The sequence below is a fragment of the Aotus nancymaae genome, unplaced genomic scaffold (assembly GCF_030222135.1).
Source record: "Aotus nancymaae isolate 86718 unplaced genomic scaffold, 86718_ANA_hifiasm-v0.15.2.pri h1tg000020l, whole genome shotgun sequence".
Taxonomy (NCBI): Eukaryota; Metazoa; Chordata; class Mammalia; order Primates; family Aotidae; genus Aotus; species Aotus nancymaae.
This window is the reverse complement of record NW_026988432.1, coordinates 15,760,470-15,783,376: the sequence shown is the minus strand read 5'-3', so window position 1 is coordinate 15,783,376 and position 22,907 is coordinate 15,760,470. Positions and strand designations below refer to the sequence as shown.

The 22,907-nt window shown below is 38.6% G+C and overlaps 1 protein-coding gene and 1 long non-coding RNA gene across 10 annotated transcripts in view; one reads left to right on the top strand and one right to left on the bottom strand.

Annotated features, from left to right (window-relative positions):
* Positions 1–4,451: 4,451 nt before the first annotated feature.
* LOC135276054 (uncharacterized) lies at positions 4,452–15,389 on the top strand. The gene is made up of 3 exons (XR_010343609.1): positions 4,452–4,558; positions 13,650–13,768; positions 15,206–15,389. It is a non-coding gene; the product is annotated as an uncharacterized LOC135276054 (long non-coding RNA).
* PIGN (phosphatidylinositol glycan anchor biosynthesis class N) overlaps positions 7,285–22,907 on the bottom strand; it is a 145,721-nt gene continuing 130,098 nt past the window's right edge. For all 9 annotated transcript variants that reach the window (XM_064379069.1, XM_064379071.1, XM_064379076.1 and 6 more), the window contains one exon: positions 7,285–10,888. In XM_064379069.1, coding sequence (XP_064235139.1) covers positions 10,765–10,888 — 124 coding nt within the window. In that variant the 3' untranslated portion in view covers positions 7,285–10,764. The remainder of the gene's footprint in view (positions 10,889–22,907) is intronic.

Below are 22,907 nucleotides of genomic sequence, written 5' to 3'. Positions count from 1 at the left end.
ACAAGGAGCTGAATGTTAATCACCAAGACAATGGGAAAAATATCTCCAGGGCATGTCAGATACCTTCATTGGCAGTCCCTCTCATCACAGGTCTGGAGGCCTAGAGGGAAAAAAATGGTTCCCTGGGCCAAGCCCAGGGCCCCCTTGCTGTGTGCAGCCTAGTGACCTGGTGTCCTGTATATTAGCTGCTCCAGCTGGGGCTGAAAGGGGCCAATATACAGCTCGGGCTGTGGCTTCAGAGGATGGAAGCCCCAAGCCTTGGCAACTTCCATGTGGTGTTGAGCCTGTGGGCGCACAGAAGTCAAGAATAGAAGTTTGGGACCCTCCACCTAGATTTTGGAGGATTTATGGAAACAACTCGATGTCCAGGCAGAAGTATGTTGCAGGGGCAGAGCCCTCATATGGAATCTCTGCTAGGGCAGTGCAGAAGAGAAATGTGGGGTTGGAGCCCCCACACAGAGTCCCCACTGGTGTACTGCCTAGTGGAGCTTTAAGAGGGCCTCCATCCTCCAGACCACAGAATGGCAGATCCACCAACAGCTTGCACCTTGCACCTGGAAAAGCCACAGACACTCAATGCCAGCACACAAAAGCAGCCAGGGCAGGGGCTATATCCTGCAAAGCCACATGGGTGGAGCCCATCGCTTGCATCAGTGTGACCTAGATGTGAGATGTAGAGTCAAGGGAGATTATTTGGAAGCTTTAAGATTTAATTGCTGCCTCTTTGGATTTTAGACTTGCATGGGGCCTGTAGCTCCTTCATTTTGGTCAACTTCTCCCATTTGGAACAGGTGTATTTACCCAATGTCTGTACCCCTGTTGTATCTAGGAAGTAACTAACTTGCTTTTGATTTTACAGGCTCATAGGCAGAAGGGACTTCCCTTGTCTCAGATGAGACTTTGGACAATGGACTTTTGAGTTAATGCTGAAATGAGTTAAGATTTTGGGGGACTGTTGGGAAGGCATGATTGGTTTTGAAATGTGAGGACATGAGATTTGGGAGGGGTCAGGGGTGGAAAGATAAGGTTTGGCTGTGTCCCCACCCAAACCTCACCTTGAATTGTAATAATCTCCACATGTCATAGGAAGGACCATGTGGGAGATAATTAAATTATGGGGGGCAGGTTTTTCCTGTGCTGTTCTCATGATGATGAATAAGTCTCATGAGATCTGATGGTTTTATAAAGGGGAGTTTCCCTGCACATGCTTTTTTGCCTGCCACCATGTAAGACATGACTTTGCTCCTCACTTGCCTTCCACCACGATTGTGAGGCCTCCCCAGCCAAGTGGAACTGTGAGTGCATTAAACCTTTTTCCTTTGTAAATTACCCAGTCTCAGGTATGTCTGTATTCGCAGAATGAGAACAGACTAATACAAAAATGCACCCCAAAGAGAAGCAATAGCAATTAATCTACTGATTTTTGTATAATTATATATAAAGTTCAACTAAGACCTTGAACCAATGCTTTGATTATGGCCATCTCTGAACAAAACAATGTAACTCAACATCATAATATTTAAATTCCTGCAGCTGTGGAGTTCCTCTGGGAAACCAGACAGTTCAATCATGTTTTTTTTTTTTTTTCAGAAGGCCTTATTTAAGAAACCGAACTTACTATTAACAAGTAGTTATATTTCTAATTTCATCAAGTATGTCAGGAACATAAAGATCATCAGGTTTAGAGTGCTTAACCAAAAAAGGCTTTACTTTTCTCACGTATCCAGAAGCTGGAGGTAAACTGTCCTAGGATGGTATGGTGAGCAGCTAAGGGATTCTACCATGGACTCAGTCATCTTCCATCTTCCAGCTAAGCCTTTCTTTCCAGGTAGTTTCATTTTCAAATGCATTATTCCTAGGTTGCAAAACTGCTCCACCTCCAGTGGCATGCCTACATTTCAGATACAGAAGGAGGAAAAGGCAACAGGCAAGAAGGAACATCAGCTGCATTGAGTTTTCCAGAAGCTCTACCCAGAGACTTCTGTGTGTACATAATTGGCAAGAGCTGCATTGCATTGGCATGCCTCATTGCAAAGGAGGGTTTTTTTTAATTTTTTTAAATCCTGGCATACTACTTCTTTTTAAAAAAAAAAAAAAATTTTTTTTTTTTAGAGACGTGGTCTCATTATGTTTCCCAGGCTGTCCTTGAACTCCTGGGCTTAAGCAATCCTCTTGCCTCAGCCTCCAGAGTAGCTGGGACTATAGGTGTATGCCACCCTGCCTGACTCTGGGCATATTTCTGATAAACAAATCAGGGTCCTGATGGTAAAAAAAGAGTGGATACTGGGTAGGTAACTAGTAATGCTTGCCACAAGTAGAACATATATGAACCATGGATCATGTTGTTTTTCCTCTGAATATTTCAGTCCTTGAACTTCTTACCTAACAAATGGTTTATGGAGCCAGGAAATGATGGAGAGATTCTAAACTAGGGGCCATGAAGCTGTCCACAGGGCTAGTTTCATTCTACTGGTTCTCAATGACCATATTACGCCCTTCTTTTATTTCAACTGCTAGTTAGGACACTGCATTTCAGGAGGAGCATATTACTGCCACAGGCCCTTAAATAATCCTTATCTTAGCAGATGCTAACTGGTAAGTTAACCTGTCATCAAAAGTGCTTTTTGTCTGTGTCTGGCCACTCAGCATTCAACTGCCCATGTCTTTCATTGCTGGTCTTCCTTGAGCTGGGACATGTAAGGGATTTGAGGCCAACCAGCTAGCACAGAGGAAGCACTCAGTAAATATTATCTGCCAGTATAATTATTATTATCTCCTCAATTACACCACAAGCTCTTCAAGGGCAGAGCTGATGTCTTATACTTTGTATCTGAACTCTGCTTGACTAGGAGAGGAATTGAATTATTTGCTGATTAATGTAATGGGTTATTTTAACTCATGCCACTGACCTGCACATTAAGACTACTGCTGTCATCGTCTATGTAATTCCACTCATGTGACCTAAGCAAAATATAAATGTATTTTGTTTCTAAGTGCTATCCTCTGTGTGGACTACTGTTCCGGGATCCCCAAGGAAGCAGTTGTATACCCTTAAAGGAGCTGGTGATTAAAAGTTTTAATTTCAGACTTAGACTGAAATTAGCTCTGAGTTGACTAGCAAATCAACTTGCCAAATGGAGGACTTGGGGACATTCATTTAGTCTCCTGGAACTTTAGTTTTCTTATTTGGAAAATAAGGCTAATATTCACCTTGGTTGGTGTTGTGTGGGACATGGCTGTTCCTGTCCACATGAAAGCCCCTCAGTGGGCCCGGGTGGAACAGCCCAGGGCCCCATAGTGCAGACAAAGCAGGGATGTAAAGGCATAGTGAAGCTGGCCCTTCTCAGCAGCACAGCCACTGCCTCTTATGATGATGTAAGTTGTTTGGGAATGCTGCCGTGGCTGTGAGCACTGAGGGCAGCAGGCCCATGCTCTGTGTTCCTCTGCTCTACTGGGCATATCGTTCTCCCTGGGCTTCTAAAAGCCCCAATCTTGAGGCAAGGTGAGCTGGAGAGACCTTTGAGGGGAGGGCAAAATCACCTATACATTATTCTCTCTTTACTATCTTTCCAGTGTTTGTTGCTTTTACTGAAGAAAAACCAAACTGGAGCAGTCTGACATCCTTCTTGACAGCCTGGAACCCAGACCAGGCTCGCTGAGGTCTGGCCTTGCACAAGTGGTTACAAGAACTCAATTACATGAGATCATGAATGTAAAGCCCCTGCCAAAGGACTTGGCACATAGCAGGTTCTCCGTAGGGATTATTTGTGCTACTGTTTCTCAAGTAGCACCTATGAGAAAATTTGTGTTTTGTTTTGGAGGAATGAATATGTAAGAGTTCTCTTGGAGATAGAGGCTATGCAAAGTTAAGATTTTTAAATTCCTGTTTTTACTACATAATACCAAAACCAGGCACTTAAACATTTTCTAATATCAGGCATGAAAGTAGCTAGCACTGTGAATTGGAGGGATAAAGTCTGAACCAGTTTTCATGGAACTATTCTGCCCCTTCAATTCCAACTTAGAAGAAGGTAAAAAGCAGGTACAAAAATAAATATTTTAAGTGGAGTTTTGGACTTCTCATAATCCACAGTGTTCTTAGAATTATCAGTGAATTCAATCCCCCATCCCTTTTTAAGCAGATTACTTATTGGAAGGTTACTAGAATATCTCACTTAATTAAACTTGGCGAACAACAGCTCTGAAACTGAATCTTAGAAACTTTCAGTTCCAGCTTGAAAATCTTGCAAACTCAGATTGGTCTGGCTTGGGTCAGATGTGCACCCCTAAACTAGTCAAATGTGGTGAGAGGGTCATAAAAAAAATGTTAGCTCTTGCCAGAAGCAGAAGGTTAGCAATGTTTCTGTTACCTCAAGTTACCTCAAGAAGAGGAAATGCTGAGCAACGGCCCTGCTGAGCACTGCACACTCACATGAGATTTATGTTGAACATAGTAATTAGCCAGGCGCAGTGGCTCGCACCTCTAATCCCAATACTTTGGGAAGCCAAGGGGCAGATTGCTTGAGCCCAGGAATTCAAGACCATCTTGGGCACCATGGTGAGACCCTGTCTCTATAAAATATTTAAAAATTAGCCTGTGGTTTCAGCTATTCAGGAGGCTTAGGTAAGAGGGTTGCTTGAACCCGGGAGGTCAAGGCAGCAGTGAGCCATGATTGTGCCACTGCACGCCAGCCTGTGCAACAGAGTGAGACCCTGTCTCAAAAAAAACCAAAAAACATAATAATTGCCTCAATAATTGATGGAAAGTAATCCAGGAAGAAAAGTGCTATACATATTGGGCTCTAACACGACTCAGAGGGGAGTAACAGAAGTAAAAGAGCAGAGAGAAAACTGGGGAGAAATAACAAAAACAGAAAAAAAAAAAAAACCACTGAACCACCCCTTTAATCCTCTGCTTCTCTGTTACTATACTTCCAATGCATTTATGTAAAATTATGTGAATATAGTAAAAATTTTAAAAATATAACATTATGAATACAATTTTAAATAATCTTGTTATTTTACAATAGTTTTATAGAAACTCTGCAAAATTTGTACAGAAGGTTCCCACACACTCCCTCACCCAATTTCTCTTATTATTAACACCTAATGATGACTAATTACTAATTACTAAGGCACACTTTTCACAATTAATGAACCAATATTGATGTTTTATTAACTACAGTCCATACTTTATCAGATTTCCTTAGTTTGTACCTGAGGTCCTTTTCTGTGTCAGGGCCCCATCCAGGGTGCCGCATCTTCTCCATAGGCTTCTCCAGGCTCTGACGGTTCCTCAGCCTTTCCTTGTTTTTGATGACCTTGGCAGTTTTGAAGAGTACTCACCAGGTATTTTGCCAAATGTTCCTTCCTATATTGAGATTTGTCTGTTTTTCTCATGATTAGACTGGGTTTAGGAGTGTTGGGGAGGAAGTCCATATAGGTAAAGTGCCACTCTCATCATGTATCCAGGGTTCGTGCTGTCAACATAACTTTTCACTGTTGATGTTCACGTAGATCACCTGGCTGTGCTACGATTAGCTTTTTTTATAAAATAAAACCAATCACAATAACATGAGATATCGATAGGACATGACAAGCAAACATGTATCAGGTAAACTGGAATTTAATTGTATGGTTTCTAACTTCTTACCAGCAAGGAGAATATTACTTCTTACCAGCAAGGAGAGGAGCTTTTAAAATGTTGACCAACTATTCCTAGATGTTCTACTAATATTGAGATATTCTAGGTAAAAGTTTATGTCTGTAAGATTGACAATTACCTTTGTTGGTTCCTTCGTTAATCATATTACTCAAATTCACTGAATATTATCTACTTAAAGTAAAAACAACTTTAAAAAAAGTAATACAATCATTGATGTTTGATGCAATTGGTATTTGATATCAGTCAAGCTAATTAAATTCTTGTGTAAAAAGAATTTATCTTTTCATGAATTTACCCAAGTGACAATAATTTTAGATTTTAGCCCTTTGAGGCCAATTAAAGGAAATCTTGATAATTGATGTTTTCTTTTTACAATGTTTTTAAATAACAAACGATTATAAAAAATGTAACTACTAATCACCTTCTACAATGTCAAATCATAAGAAAACAAGTTAAAATTTGGTGCAAATTTATTTTTCAAGTAAAAGATATAAAACATAAGGTATAAAGGCTTAGTCTAAACTCCAACAGGGCTGCACAATGAGCTGTGATGAGCTGGATGCAGTCTGGTAGCAGTGGCCTTTCCCATATAAAAGACTAAATGATGGCAGGTATAACTTATACAGAGGCAGGAAAAGTTGCAGGAAATTGTAAAGTTTTCCCACATTGAGGGTTACAGTAAAAATGGTATTCTAGTTCTCAGGAAAAAAAATTCAATCAAGCATACAATACTCTATTTTCAAAACTATGACAAATTGAGGTTTTAGTGTAAAAGTATATGGAGACATTTCTTTTTGAGGCAGAGTTTTGCTTTGTTGCCCAGGCTGGAGTGCAATGGCACGATCTTGGCTCACTGCAACCTCTGTCTCCCAGGTTCAAGCAATTCTGGTGCCTCACGCTTCTGAGTAGCTGGGATTACAGGAGTCTGCTACACTGACAGGCTTTTTTTTTTTTTTTTTTTTTTTTTTGTATTTTTAGTAGATATGGGATTTTGCCATCTTGGCCAGGCTGGTCTCGAACTCTTGACCTCAAGTGATCCACCCACTTTGGCCTCCCAAAGTGCTGGAATTATAGAAGTGAGCCACCAAGCCCAGCCTGGAAACATTTCTTATGTTTACCAATCGGGAAAGAAACTAAGATAGGGTCTACTGTCAAGGAAGTGGAAACTTTTGTCATAGTGCTATCTTCCTGCCTTCACAACACACATCACAAGTTAAATTCCCTTAAAACTAAAGTAAATGCATCTATTTAAGGTGGTTTGACTAGATGTTCCTCAAATATGTTTAATTAAGAAACTCTTTTTGGCTGGGCGTGGCAGCTCAGGCCTATAATCCCGGCACTTTGGGAGGCCAAGGTAGGTGGATTGCTTGAAGTCAGGAGTTCAAAACCAGCCTGATCAACATGGTGAAAGCTTGTCACAACTAAAAATTTAAAAATTAGCCATACATGGTGGTGGGCGCCTGTAACCCCAGCTACTCAGGAGGCTGAGGCAGGAGAATCGCTTGAACCCAGGAGGTGGAGGCTGCAGTGAGCTGAGATAGGGCCATTGCACTCCAGCCTGGGCAACAGAGCAAGACTCTGTTTCAACAAACAAACAGACAAACAAACAAACAAACAACTCTTTTTATTATGACATTTATTTATATTACAAGGAATCAATGTTCTAAGGGACAAACTCTGAGAAATGCTGCTGTGTGGCAAATAAATGCTGCAATTCTAAAGGTAGAAAGTTGAACAATAACTGTAATCCATTTTAGTGTACCCAAGGAAATAAGAGACACATCTCAAAGGTTCTTTTTGTTTCTTTATAGAATGAATATTAAATACTTTTCATGAGTTTACCCAAGGGTAATAATAATTCTAGATTTAGCCCTTTGAGGCCAATTAAAGAACATTTTGATAATTAATGTTTCCTTTTCATTTTTTTAAAATAACAAAGCATTATAAAGAAATCCCAGTCTTTTTTTAAAAAAATGCTACAGCCTGGACAACATAGTAAAACCCTGTATCCATCAAAAAAATTTTTAAAAATTAGCTAGGTGTGGGGGCGTGTGCCTGTAGTTCTAGCTACTCAGGAGGCTGAAGTGGGAGGATGGCTTGAGCCCAGGAGGCAGAGGTTGCAGTGAGCTGAGATCATGCCACTGCATTCTAGCCTGAGCAAGAGTAAGACCCTGTCTCAAAACAAAAACAAAAAAAGCAAAACAAAAAACCATGCTGATACAGAAATGGGAAAATGCTAAAAAGATATTACCATCATACTGAAAGCACACAGCATAACAATGATTAATGCTTTGAAGCATTTCAAGTACAGTAAGGGGAATGTCAACATAAAAAGAACAACTATGAAAAGGTGAGAAATGACCAAGTTACTTCTGGTCTCTTGAAGAAAAGAGTTCTCAGAACTGGTCAAAGGGGGTCTTCTCCAAATGACAGAGTTGATTTAGCTCCATTCTCTTCAGTCCCAAGACGGCATCTAGTGTGAATATGGGAGCTCCCTAGGTTCTCCCAAGCACAGGGAAGCCCTGCAGCAGCTACGCCTGTCCTAGAGACCACACCCACACGTCTCCTTCATTCCCTCTAGGCCAGCTGCATCAGAAATCATGTTTTTACTGGCCCAGTTATATGTCAAAAAGGAGGAGAAAAGGAGCCCCTACTCTACCAAAACAAGTGTATAAGGTGGCAGGAGGGAAGGAGGGTTGACATTAATGTTCTTAATATCTGAGTTGGCTGAAATTTGTAACAATTTTACACGAGAAACAGTATTATAATGAATGAAAAGCTTTTCTAATTCAGCTCCATCATTAATAAATAATTTTGAACACATTACAATGAAAATATGTTATCATTTATAACATTATTTTCCTAAAAAATAAAAATGCATTTTGTATTCTAAATAGTGTACATTAAATATAATAGTTAACATATTGGGAAATGACACACAAGCTGCAGTAGTTTTCTGGTCTTAGGGTTCCCTCTAAGATTTACTCATGGGCCCTCTAAAATTACAGCATGGCCTTTTTTTGGTTCAATGTTTTCACAATTTATTCTGCCCATTTTAATTCTTATAACAATTCTTAATTTAAACACTAGTAATCATCAAATGTCCTAAGTCTTGATTGGGAAATCTATGGCGTAATGTAGAATGAAAAAAATAAATACCTTAAATAGAAATACTTTTTCCCTAACTCTTGTTTCTTTTTTTCTCTGTTTTTCAATATAAAAATATGCATTTCAAAACATTTAAAGATACCTGAGAAACTGCAACAAAAAAGGCCTGTTCCCACGTGAGTCTGAAGGGGCCAGTTACGGTGCAGCGAGGCAAGCCCGTGCTGCAGCCACACAACACAAACTCTACGATACTGTCAGAAGGAAGTTCAACCTATTCTATAGACTCACTAATCTGACAGGACAAAATTAAGAAAAAGACATGCTTCAAAGAGCAAAATAAAGATAAAAAACTGAGCACATTTTACAATGTTGTAATAAAATATTAATTATATAAAAATTTGTGAAAGGATGAAAAACAAAACTACATAAAGAGGTAAATGGTAAGTATTTATACAGTCAGTTTTCTCCGATGTGTGAAAATAACTAATAAAAAAAATCCTTTCAGGTAATATGAAAGTTCATCATTCTTGTTCCATCAATGTCAGCGTTTGCTACCACAGCTTCTTAGTTGTTCAGCTAGATAAATACTATGAACTGATGCATGAGATTTCATAAAACATTAATACCCCTTTTTTATACTATAAGTCTTTCACTGCTATACCATAAAGTAGTATTACAAATAAATTATAACTGTACTTCATCATAAATTGAAATTAAGAAAGTACTCTTTACCGAACTGATTTCTGACTCTTTTAAATTGTATTTATTCACTCCCTGCCAATTTGAAAAATCTAGTAAACTGTAGAGGGTTTCCTAGTCATTAACGTGAATTAGTAATGCTATAACTTAATTCCAAAGTAATTACTTTTTAAAAATAGGGCACATATCAGGAAAGCTTAGCATCAGCCAAAAGCTACTGGCACATCACGGACAAAAGGCCAACTCCACAGGGATACGTAAGGGTAATTGTACGGACAATCCAAATAAAAACTACTCTGAAAAAAATTTGCCCATTTGAAGTTGTTTACAAACGGAAATCTAATTTGCTGAAGAGGTTTTAGACCTTTGGGCTAGAATCTCACAACCAGAAAGAATAACAACTTTAATATGAATTCTTATGATATTGTCAGAAAGTTTAACCATTGATTTTTAGAATCCTGTTAAAATAATAGATGACAGTAAAAAGAAATTCAAAGGAAAAAAACAATATATGAAAAAGCTACAGGGGTAACAGATGTTGAACCTACAATTAAAAACTATTTCTTTTAACTTTTTTCCTATGTATAAGACACAAATACTAAGCACTCTCTACTTTTGTATCATTTGAAATTCCATGAAAATCCAGAAGTGAAAAAAAAAGTGAAGGTTAGACATGCATCTACCTGGTTGACTAGGAAAATCCTAGAAATAGCACTAAAAAGGATAAGATAGCATTATTGCATACTAAAGGAACATGACAAATACCTGCAAACATTTTTTCTACTGAAGCTTTCGCAAATTTGAAATAACACACCCTGACTGTCTAACAAAACCAGCGCTGAAAGCTGATAAATATTTATGGTGCCACCTGGTGATTTCCTTCCAGTTCAGCCACGGCAATGATTCTGGATGCCATCAGCACTGCCCCCACCGGCATATGTTCTCCTTTGGGTATGTGGGAAGTTGTGTGGTTGGGGACCAGATTGTTGCAGGTGCTCTAAACATCACTAGGAAAAGCTGCCAGCCAAAGGAAAAAAATGAAAATGGAGAATGCCTTCCTAAGCTTTTCCACAGATACAATCATTATTTCATGCCTGCAAAACCTAGAAAAAAGAAAAGAAGCTACTTTGTTCCAGACCAGATAACATGTCAATTCAGAATTCCAAATACAATTGTCCTTACAGGAGTAGAATATATTATACATTAATACTCATCTTCTGATTGAATCCTTGATGAGATTTTAGTTTAAAAGGAGAATCAGGATCCGGATGCTGAATGGTGTTTCAGCAACATCACATCAAGTGACTTTTGGGTTTGCCACATAGTCTGAGTTTCTTTGTTGTGAGCAGATGGGCCAGGCCATTGAGGAACACCAAAAAGATGGTCATGGACATGACAATTACATAGTGGCTGATGCTGCAAAAGAAGAAAAAGATGCTACAGGCAGAGAGAACACAGGTGAGGAAAAGCACGAGATTCCTCTGAATGGTTTTAAATGCATAGATGAAAACCTCGTCTTTCAGGAGCTGGAGCAGGTGTCCTTTCCCCTATTCCTCCTGCTACATATAGTTGTCCACTGGTATCTGCAGTGGACTGGTTTCAGGACCTTCCATGAATACCCAAATCCTCGAATGCTCAAGTCCCTGATATAAAATGGTGTCGTATTTGCATGTAAGCTTTGCACATCCTCCTTTATACTTTAGATCAGGGGTCCCCAACCCTTGGGCAGTGCACTGGTACCATTCTGTGGCCTGTTAGGAACCAGCTGCAAAGCAGAAGGTGAGCGGTAGACCAGAGAGCATTACTGCCTGAGCTCCACCTCCTGTCAGATCAGCGATAGCATTAGATTCTCAGAGGAGCACAAACCCTATTGTGAACTGCGCCTGTGAGGGATCTAGGTTGTGCACTCCTTATGAGACTCTAATGAATGCCTGCCTGATGATCTGAGGTGGAACAGTTTCATCCCAAAACCGTCTCTTATCCTACCATATATAGTAGCGTGTGGAAAAACTGTTTTCCATGAAACCGTTCCCTGGTGCCAAAAAGGTTGGGGACTGCTTCTTTAGATCATCTCTAGATTCCTTTTGTTACACTGTATTGTTTAGGGAATAATAGCAAGGACAGAAAGTCTGTACATGTTCAGTACAGATGCAATTAAAAAATATGTTCAATCCCTAGCTGGCTGAATCCATGATGTGGAACCTGAGGATACAGAGGGCTGACTATACAACTAAAAATGTTGAACATTATAAATAAAACACAAAAAGACTCCAGATGGTGGAAAGAAGGCAGATTGGTCAGTGATCTTGGGACCCAAAGAATTCTCTAAATTTTCTTTTGACTCACATATACAGACTTGTAAGAAGACATCAGCAACTTGGAAATGCCACTGGGAACAGACCAAAAAAAAAAAAAAACCACACACACACACCCCAAAACAATAATACCACCACAACAAGAGCCTATTGTTTCTAGCAAGGGACAGACAAGGAAAGGGGCAGCCCTAAAAGACAGAAACTGTTTAGGTATTAACTGATCTATTTCAGCCAAACACCACAGAAAAAATGTGGCTCCCCACCGACTTACTCTAGCATAGGCTGAGTGGGGAGCCCAGACTTCCATCTTCACCAGGTTATAATGGGGCACTCTAACCCCCGACCTATGCCCTCCCCTCTACTGTCACGTGTCAGGGAAGGCCGAGGAGGGTAGCTGGTACTTTTGTTCATACCTGGCAGATGTCAGTGGACATCATGTGGGAAGCTTGGACTTTCACCTCCATGAAGCAGTAATGAGGTCCCTCCCCGTCTTCAATGGGGTCATGTCAAAGGAGGCCTAGTGGAGAGCCAGGAATTCCACCTCCATTCAGAGACAGAAAGGCCATTCCTTCCCTGACCATGTTATTAGTGGGGGCCACATGGGAGGCAAAGAGAACCTCTATCCTTCCCAGCCAGTAGACTGGGATTAGCTATGTACATTTAATACCTAAAGCAACAACTTAAAAAGTCATACAAAGAGATACACTAAAAATGCCACAAATAAATAAAAATAATTCCATAAAATGTTCAAGTAACATACCAGATGGCAAGAAACACAAAACACAGAGAACAAACAGAAAACAAAAAAAACAAAATGGCAGACTGAAGTTCTAACATATCAATAATAACATTCAATGTGAGTAGTCTAAATACACCAACTAAAAACAGAGATTGGTAGAAGAGAATAAAAAACATGACCAAACTACATGCTGTCTAAAAGAGACTTCAATTATGAAGGAAACATCATGCAAACATTAATTTTAAAAAATGAGTAGCTATGTTAATATCAGATAAAATAGACTTCAGGGCAAACAGATTTCAGAGCAAAGATATCCTTTTCTTAAAAATTGATAGAACAACACTGAAAGTCAGCAAGGATACAGAAGAAGTCAACACTATCAAACAACAGGATTTAATTCACAATGATAAAACACTCCACCCAACAACAGTAGAATACATGCTCTTTTCAAGTGCCCATACATACCAAGGTAGACCATATTCTGGGACATAAAACAAACCTCAACAAATTTAAAAGAAATGAAATCACACAGAATGCCTTCTCTGACCACAATGGAATCCAACTAGAAATCAACAATAGATAACAGATATATTACCAAACACTTGGAAACTAAACAACACAACAGTAAATAATCCACGGGTCAAAGACGAAGTTTCAAGAGAAATAAAAGAACAGATTGAATGTAATAAAAATTTTAAAACCAACATATCACAGTTTATGGGACAGCTAAAGCAAGCGCTGACAGGGAAGTAGACCCATGCAAATCTGCACCCCACCCCCTCGAAGGAGTGCAAACCATATACCTGATATCACCACACCCTATGAGTCTCACGCTATATACAAAAATTAACTAAAATGGATCATGGACTTAAAATGTAAAAATATAAACATTTTAGAAAAAAAATCTTTGGGATCTGGAGCTAGCCAAAGAATTCTTAGTATTAACACAAAAAGAAAGCACAATCTAAAAAAGTAGATCTGATAAATTGGACTTCATCAAAATAAAAAAAAAAACTTTTGTTCTGTGAAAGGCCCTGTTAAGAGGGTAGATAAGTCATAGACTAGAAGAAAATACTTGCAAGCCATACATTCAACAAAAGATTTTTTTTTTTTTTTGAGACAGGGTCTTGCTCTTTCACCCAGGCTGGAGTGTGGAGGTATGATCACAGCTCACTGTAGCTTTGACCTCCCTTGGCTCAAGTGATCTTCCCACCTCAGCCTCCTGAGTAGCTGAGACCACAGGTATGTACCACCACACCCATCTAATCTTTGTATTTTCTGTAGAGATGGGGTCTTGCCATGTTACCCAGGCTGGTCTTGAACTCTTGGGCTCAAGCAATCTGCCTGTGTTGGCCTCCCAAAGTGTTGGGACTACAGGTGTGAGCCACTGCATTCACCCAGAAAGGACTATTTCCTAGAACAGAATATAGAATAAATTCTCAAAACTCAACATTAAAAAAAACCAGAAACAACTCAATTAGAAAATGATCAAAAGACATGAACAGACATTTCATCAAAGAGGAAAAACAGATAGTAAATAAACAGATGAAAAAATGTTCAGTATCATTAACCATTATGTGAGTTGAAGCCAAAATGAGATATCAGTACACACCCACTTGAATAGCTAAAATAAAAAATAGTGACAACATCAAATGCTGGCAAGGATGTAGAGAAACTGGATTGATAGTCTATGGTACAACCAGTCTGGTGGCAGTTTCTTCTTTTAAAACTCAGCATGCAACTACCATAAGACTCAGCAAATATGATTCTCAGCATCCATGCCAGAGGGAAAAAAAAGTTCATAAGAATGTTTATAAGATCTTTCTTTATTCATAATAGCCAAAACCTTGAAATAACCTTGATGTCCTTCAACAGGTGAATGATTAAACACACTGTGGCACATCCATACCATGGATTTATTCAACAATAAAAAGTAACGAACTACTGAAATAAATGCAACAAACTCAATGAATCACCAGAGAATTACTCTGAGAGTGAAAAAAATGCTAACTCCAAAACGTTACATACTATATGATTTACTTTGTCACATTTATGAAGTAACAACTATAGAAACTGAAAACATTAAATGTTTCCAGGGGTTAGGAAGGTGTCTGGGTGGGAGGGAAGTGTCTGGGCTATGAAAGGGCAATATGAAGGATGCTCGTGCTGATAGAAATGTTCTGTCTTTTGACAGTTTCAATGTCAACATCCTGGTTATACTATGTTATTTTATAGTTTTTTTTTTTTTTTTTTTGAGACGAAGTTTTGCACTTGTTACCCAGGCTGGCGTGCAATGGCGTGATCTCGGCTCACCGCAACCTCCGCCTCCTGGGTTCAGGCAATTCTCCTGCCTCAGCCTCCTGAGTAGCTGGGGTTACAGGCACGCGCCACCATGCCCAGCTAATTTTTTTTGTATTAGTAGAGACGGGGTTTCACTGTGTTGACCAGGATGGTCTCGATCTCTTGACCTCGTGATCCACCCGCTTCGGCCTCCCAAAGTGCTGGGATTACAGGCTTGAGCCACCGCGCCCGGCCTATTTTATAGTTGTGCATAAAGTTACCTCTGGGTGGAAACCAGGTAGAGGGTATAGAAGATCTCTCTGTATTCCTTCTTACAACCTCATGTGAATCTATAATAATGTTAAAATAAATGTTTAATTAAAAATTTTTTTTTTTTAGTTCACAGGCTGTACAAAAACAAGAAGTGGGCTGGATTTGCCTAAAGCGCATAGGCTGCTGACCTCTACCCTAGCCTGAAAGCCCTGTGGAAGCAGGGACTATAATTTTTATCTCTTTCCCCATTGTATCTCTAAGGTCTCATGCAAGGCCTTATAGGCATTCAATCAATATTTGTTAAATGAATTATTAAAAATGATTTGTAATTAAAAGAAATAATAAAATCTTCTTTTCTTTTATGTTACCCTAGGCAAATTTAATCTGAACTTTTTTAGGTTGGTGCAAAAGTAATTGTGGTTTTTGCCATTAAAAAAAAGGGCAAAAATCACAATTACTTCTGTACCAACCTAATCTAATCAGACTCCTCCAAAATAGAATAAACATAATCAACACTGAAAGCTAAAAAGCAAAACCAAAATGCCACAAGAAATAAAAAGTTTCTACAAAAACAAAGTAAAACTAGCCCTACAAAATATTAAAATATAAAGCTAAATGTAGTATAGGCATTAGAATCAATAGGACAATGGAAGAGAACAGATCATCCTGTCACCCAAGATCAAGGAATCATCACCAGAAACTCACAGCTGTCCTGGCTGGATGCACTTTAAATTTATGAGCACACACGCAATTTGGTTCTCATCAGTGTCTCAATCCTGATTACACACTTGTGAATTGTTTTTCTCTGAGTCAAACAAATTCATGTCCTTTCTTCTCAAAGTTCTGTCACCTTCCTCCCATCTCATCAGATGACTCTGCTTTTTTTAATTGAGAAAATCCTGATAAAGTGATCATAAGTGCCTCTTCTCACCCCAAACTTTCTAACCCACTCATAGCTGTGCCCATATTGCCTCCTGCACCTTTCTTGTCTAAAACAAACCCCTCCACTTCTACTTTGGACCCCATCCCAACCCTCCCACTAAATCAGGGGTCCCCAACTCCCAGACCTTGGACAGGTACCAGTCCATGGCCTGTTAGGAACTGGGCTGTACAGCATGAAGTGAGTGGTGGGCAAGTGAGCAAAGCTTCATCTGTATTTACAGCTGCTCTGCATCGCTGGCATTACTGCCTGAGCTCCACCTCCTGTCAGATCAGTGGTGGCATCAGAGTCTCGTAAGAGCACAAACTCTATTATGAACTGTGCATGCAAGGGATCTACGTTGTGTGTTCCTTATGACAATATAATGAATGTTTGATCATCTGAGGTAGAACGGTTTCATCCTGAAACCATTCCCCGCTGGCCCTTGCAACTCTCGCCCCATCCGTGGAAAAACTGTCTTCCACGAAACTGGTCTCTGGTGCCAAAATGACTGTACTAAAGGAATTTATTTTTCCAATTATCTCTTCCTCGCTTATATATCACCAATTTTTCCTTCTCTATGGTGAGCGTGTCCTTTGCCATACAAATGTGTAATTTCTTTCATTCTAACTCCCAAGATCCCATAGCCCCCTCCAGCACCATCCTAATTTAAATTTTAAATATCCAAAACCCAGATCTTAATTTCCTACACCTTCCTTCACCAAACTTACTCCTCCCAGAGCTTTCTCCAGATCTCTGAAATGGCTTTCCAAGTCACTCAGTTACTCAAGATTAAAAAACAAAACTAGGAGTCACCCTTGTTTCTTTTGCCCTCCCAGTATATGTAATCTACCAACAAATCCTATCAACTTCTCTCAAAATATTTTCTAAGTCCAGTCACTTGTTGCCATTTTGAATTGCTACCCTAGCCTGAACTGCCATCATCTCTAGCTTACGATGCTGCAAAAGCCTCTTACTCAGTCTTCCTGCTCCCTCTCTTGCTCCCCCTAATTGGTTCTTCACACTGTGGTAGTGGGAACAGATTGCAAACAGGTAGCGGGTATTTTCTGTGTGATGGAAATGTTCAAAAAATAGATTGTGATGATGATTGCACAACTCTATACATTTGCTTAAAATAATCAAAATGATTTAAAGCATTTATTAAATCATTTAAAAACTAAACAGATAAATTTTATGGTATTATTCTCAATAAAGCCTTTGTTAAGAATAAAAACGAAGAAAGAAAAGATTACATGCTAGCAGGTTTGTTGTCGAATTTTGTCATCACTTTTAGGTTAAACTAGTAAACCTGACTTGATGTCTAAAGAAAAATGGTTTGCAAAACCAGTAGGTGACCTATCTTCAAATTTAATCTAAAGTCTGTCTATAAAAGGCATTCCGCAGATCACTCATTACCCTACAGTGGCCTGAAATTACTGACTCTTGGCTCATGTAAGCTAACATAATTGGCAGGAAACAGTTGAGAAGCTCATCGTCTTCATGCAATTGAGCCATAAGGCATCCAGCTTGTGATATCATGTATCAATCAAATCTTGGTGTCATCTCAGCATAGCAGAATTAAAGGAACATCAAATTTCAACTTGAAATGAGTTCAGCTGTTGCCACTCCCTTCCCATGACTATTATGCCATCATTTAAATCAGCAATTCTCAAGGTGGACATGTGTGTGAAGGCACACATGGAATTGTTAGGCAGGCCTTTTCAAGCCGCACAATGGTGATAAAATGTTGATTGTGTTTCTCCTCTATCAGGGTGACAGGCAATAGAAGCAGATCATATCTATTAGATGTAGCGGGGCAGAAAAAGTCTGAGAATCACTGATTTTAATAAAGTTTGGTATTCACTGTAAGAGTACAGATGTTTTTATGACACTTATTAATTACATTTAGGATATACAAAAATTACTGAATAGAATCATAAATTCTCATTACATTGAAAGAGAAATGATAAACACGTTAGTTGTCACTTGTATTTCAATAAGGTATAACAATCGTGCATGTGGGAAACAATTAAACTCCAAATGAACACTGCCATCAAATCAAACTGCAGCTCAGTCAAACTGATAATCCTGACTCTATTCACTTCACTACAAATGCATTTACAACATAAATCTGAATATATGTTTTTATAGTTATGAAAATTACCTCAAAGGAATTTTTTTTTCTAGTTTTAAAAATGCACATTCAGCATGCCATATAAAAGGCAATAATCTATAAAGTTTATGATCTGCTATAAATGAAGATAAAGTGTAAAGATCAAAAGAAGAAAATACTAAATTAGCTCTGTCAGCTGAACAGTTTAATGGTCTGGGCAGGATATTTTTCACATGGCTGTTAAAAAGCATACCTGAGAACCACAGGTTCTCAAGAGAAACACTGAACTTACACCAGTAGTTTCAGCTGAATACACTGACTGCAGTGTATCCTTTCTGAGTCTCAATTTCAGTTTGGTAAAATCTGCTCTGAAGATGCATTTGAAACACACAGTACTATGACTATAAACAGATACATTATCAATGCCCTAATAATAGAATCCTTATTGTTTAAGAACTATATGTATTAACCTGAAACTATTAATAATAGGTGACAAATCTCTCAAAATTGTTCTGAAATCCCACAGCAGTCACCACAACACTAAAAACATGACAGACACGTGCCAGATTACATTCACAGGGCAGTCAGCTCCCACTACTCTCTAAAATTCTGGGATAGATTCTCACCATTTCAGGCTTCACAAAGCAATAAAATAGTGAGGACAAAAGGACAACATTCCATTCCCGTGAATAAAAAGCATGGAATGGTTGAAGTTGCTAATTATATTATTAACACAAAGGAGTTTAGGAATAAGATTAGTCATGAAGGGGAACCAGTGTAGGAACACAATTCCAATAACCCCGGCAGCCGTTAAGGGAGCTCTGCCAGTCCGTTTATACTATCAGCAATATGACAAGAAACACCACAGCTTTTCAAATCTTCCTTCATATAAGAATAATTAGAAACTCAAAACTTAAATGCAACATTCTCACAAACAGAAAGCAGAAAAAAGTACAATAATGAAGTTTTGACTTGTGAACCCTATCATATGGTACTTTAGTTTTGAGTCTTGAAGTATATTTCCTCCTAATTCTCCACCATTATCCAAGCCTCACAATAAACTATTTGTTTATGAAGATGCATGAACCACTCTTATCCACGAATCAGACCAGCACCACATGGCTCACTGAGGCACTATATGCCATTACTGCTACACAGGATACAAAGGAAAGACCTTAGAATTCTAACTTAGCAACAACAAAAACATCACATTGCAGCATCAATCAGGGGCAATTACATTTAGAAAGCCTAACTTCACCAATTCAGATTTCATTTTTGTCTCTCCATCCTGACCCTACTCCCGCTACCCCGAAATCAACTTCCTCTATTAAAAAGGGCATCTTTTAGATGATATATTAAGAGACAAAGAAGACAAAGCAAGGAGATATTTCATCAGGAATGACTAAGAGAATATGTGGGAAATTTATGTAGATTTGTTCAGTGCCATCAGCCTGATGAACAGAACTGAGATCTGATGCTTCTTATACCTGCCTTTGAGAAATTTCTCAGAGCAAGGACCCCATTTAACCTATGGAAGTTAGATCCCCAATGATGAACCACTGAGAATGAGATAAACTATGGTTTAACATAGTAGTTAGTAATTGGATGTGCCTTTATTTTCTTCTCATCCACTTTGGATTTTTAATGTTATATAGACAGGGGTGTAATGATTATAGCAGGACAAAAGGCATAAATGAGGAATGTCCCAGATAAATCAGGGCATAGGATCACTGTAGGTTCAGGGCAGCTCCCATTATAAAAAATATTATCTAATGTAGAAGACAGGCTGATGGGTGCAGCAAACAACCATGGCACGTGTATACCTATGTAACAAACCTGCATGTTCTGCACATGTACCCCAGAACTTAAAGTATAATAAAAATAATTTTTAAAAAGACTGTCAGGAAAAAAATCACAAAATATTTATATAGCATATTTTTACCCTGAATAGCATTAATAATATATTTTAATATGTATACTTAAATTATTTAGAACACTGAAACATAAAGTTAATGCCCTTTTCTCATGGCTAGTATGCGGTGGTGGTGGCTTTAAATGCATTCTCCACCTCTAAGTGTTGATGCGTCATTTTGTTTCCCTTGGTTTGAATGATGCTTACTGTTTGTTTCATGCTTTTGTAGTCTGTCTTTTTGTTGCTATTTTGTGCTGTTTATTCCATGACGGCTGTGTAAAGAATGCAAAGAATAAGGCTGGAGGTACCACCCAAATATCATGACAGACAAGTGCAAGCTTGCACTAGCTCTTTTAAAATGTACTGAGCTTCAACACCCACGAGAAGAAGGGGAAACAAACATAATAAAAATGTATCGTGTAAACACAGGTAATAAACATACAAAATGAAATGAACTACATCAAAATGAAAAACTTAAGCCTCCCAAAGGCTAGTTTCTAGAAATTTCTTTCTCCAAAATCTATGGTTTCTGAAATCCAAATTATTTATCGCATATCATGCATATGTGTATTGGGCTTTTCACCTCTATGGTTTTGCTCATGTCCATCTGTCCATCTAAAATATTCTTCCCAAACCTGTAAGTCCTCTAATTGAATTACACCTTTTGCTCAAGGTCAGCTCAAATGCCAGACTTGGCATAATGTTTTCTGTCACTGAAGGCTTAAGTGAAGCATCCTCCCTCCTGTATTCTTATAGCCCTTAACCACATCTGCCTTATACCATAATCATCATTTTGTCTTTAAACCTATATTAGGCCATAACCTCCCTGAAAGCAGTGGCCATGTGTTAAGAGTCATGCATTCCCAGGACTGGAATGTCCTATACTAGTTACACATCCTTATGCTAAGTTCCTGATGAAGTAGCTCTCTATCTCCAGAGATGGAGTATCACCAAGTCTTAAGGCCGGCAGTCCCATTCATCTCTGAGTACTTGACAATGTCTGGGAATGCTTTATGCATGGTGAGTGTTCAATATGTATTTTTTTCTGAAAAAATGGTTGATGTATCAAACATATACACAATGCAAAAAATAAAATAAAATAAAATAACAAAACAAAAAACCTAGCTATGCCACATTATTGTGCAATCAATCTTTCAGAGTCAGTTTCTACTCTGTAAAATAGAAATATTTATTATTTTCTTCACATCATTTAGTGAGAATCAATGAGATAACATAAGTACAATTCCTAATACACTGCATACAATAAATGATATTTTACTAGTAATATCATTATCATTAATTTAATCCCTTGCTCAATAATCCTTAACTTTTCCCAATTGCTGTTTAACTTAACCTACCTCTTCCCAGGTTTGGGTAGAAGTTTTTCTGGGGCAAAACAATCCAATCCCCCAATTAAGTTTCTGGTGATCCCAGAGGGAGCCTAGAGAAACACAGCTGTATTAAATTACTTAAAGCAGCTGAACTTGACATTTCTAAAAAAAACAAAAACAAAAACAAAAAACCAGAATTTTCAAGAGAAAAATGTTGAGTCTTTAAACAAGCAACATTAAAGACTGCAGAGGGGATAAAGTAAAGCCTCCTAGTCAAAGACAAACACAGGACTTCCAGAATAGACCAGAGGCTGATACCAATGCAGGAAGTTGGGGGGCGGGGGTGGGCAGCAATAAAAGGCTACAAGGCGTTTTCTCTTTTTTTTTACTTTAGGTATATACTATACCTGGCATTTCTCCCCATGTTATCCCTCTCCACCCTCCCCACCCTCCCCATCCCCTGCTGTCTCTCCCCTACACCCCTAACTGCCCCCAGTGTGTGATGTTCCTCTCCCTGAGTCCATCTGTTCTCATTGTTCAACACCCACCTATGAGTGAGAACATGTGGTGTTTGGCTTTCTGTTCTTGTGTCAGTTTGCCAAGAATGATGGTTTCCAGATTCATCCAAGTCCCTACAAAGGACACAAACTCATAGTTTTTTATGGCTGTGTAGTATTCCATGGTATATATGTACCACATTTTCTTTGGCCACTCTATCACTGATGGGCATTTGGGTTGGTTCCAGGTCTTTGCTATTGTACACAGAGTTGCAATGAACATAGGTGTGCATGTGTCTTTATAGTAGAACAATTTATAGTTCTTTGGGTATATACCCAGTAATGGGATTGCTGAATCAAATGGAATTTCTATTTCTAGATCATTGAGAAATTGCCACACTGTCTTCCACAATGGTTGAACTAATTTACACTCCCACCAACTGTGTAAGAGTGTTCCTATTTCTCCACATCCTCTCCAGCATCTGTTGTCTCCAGATTTTTTAATGATCACCATTCTAACTGGCATGAGATGGTATCTCAATGTGGTTTTGATTTGCATTTCTCTAATGACCAGTGATGATGAGCATTTTTTCATATGTTTGTTGGCTTCATATATGTCTTCTTTTGTAAAATGTCTGTACATATCCTTCGCCCACTTTTAAATGGTTTTTTTTCTTTTCTTGTGTATCTGTTTTAGTACTTTGTAGATTCTGGATATTAACCCTTTGTCAGATGGGTAGATTGCACAATTTTTTTCCTATTCTGTTGGTTGCCCGTTTGCTCTAATGATGAATGATAAGCCACTAATGATGAAAGAGAAGCTCTGAATTTTAATTAGATCCCATTTGTCTATCGTGGCTTTTATTGCCATTGCTTTTGGTGTTTTACTCATGAAGTCCTTGCCTATGCCTATGTCCTGAATGGTTTTGCCTAGGTTTTCTTCTAGGATTTTTATGGTGTTAGGTCTTATGTTTAAATCTTTAGTCCATCTGGAGTTGATTTTAGTGTAAGGTGACAGGTAGGGGTTCAGTTTCTGCTTTCTGCACATGGCTAACC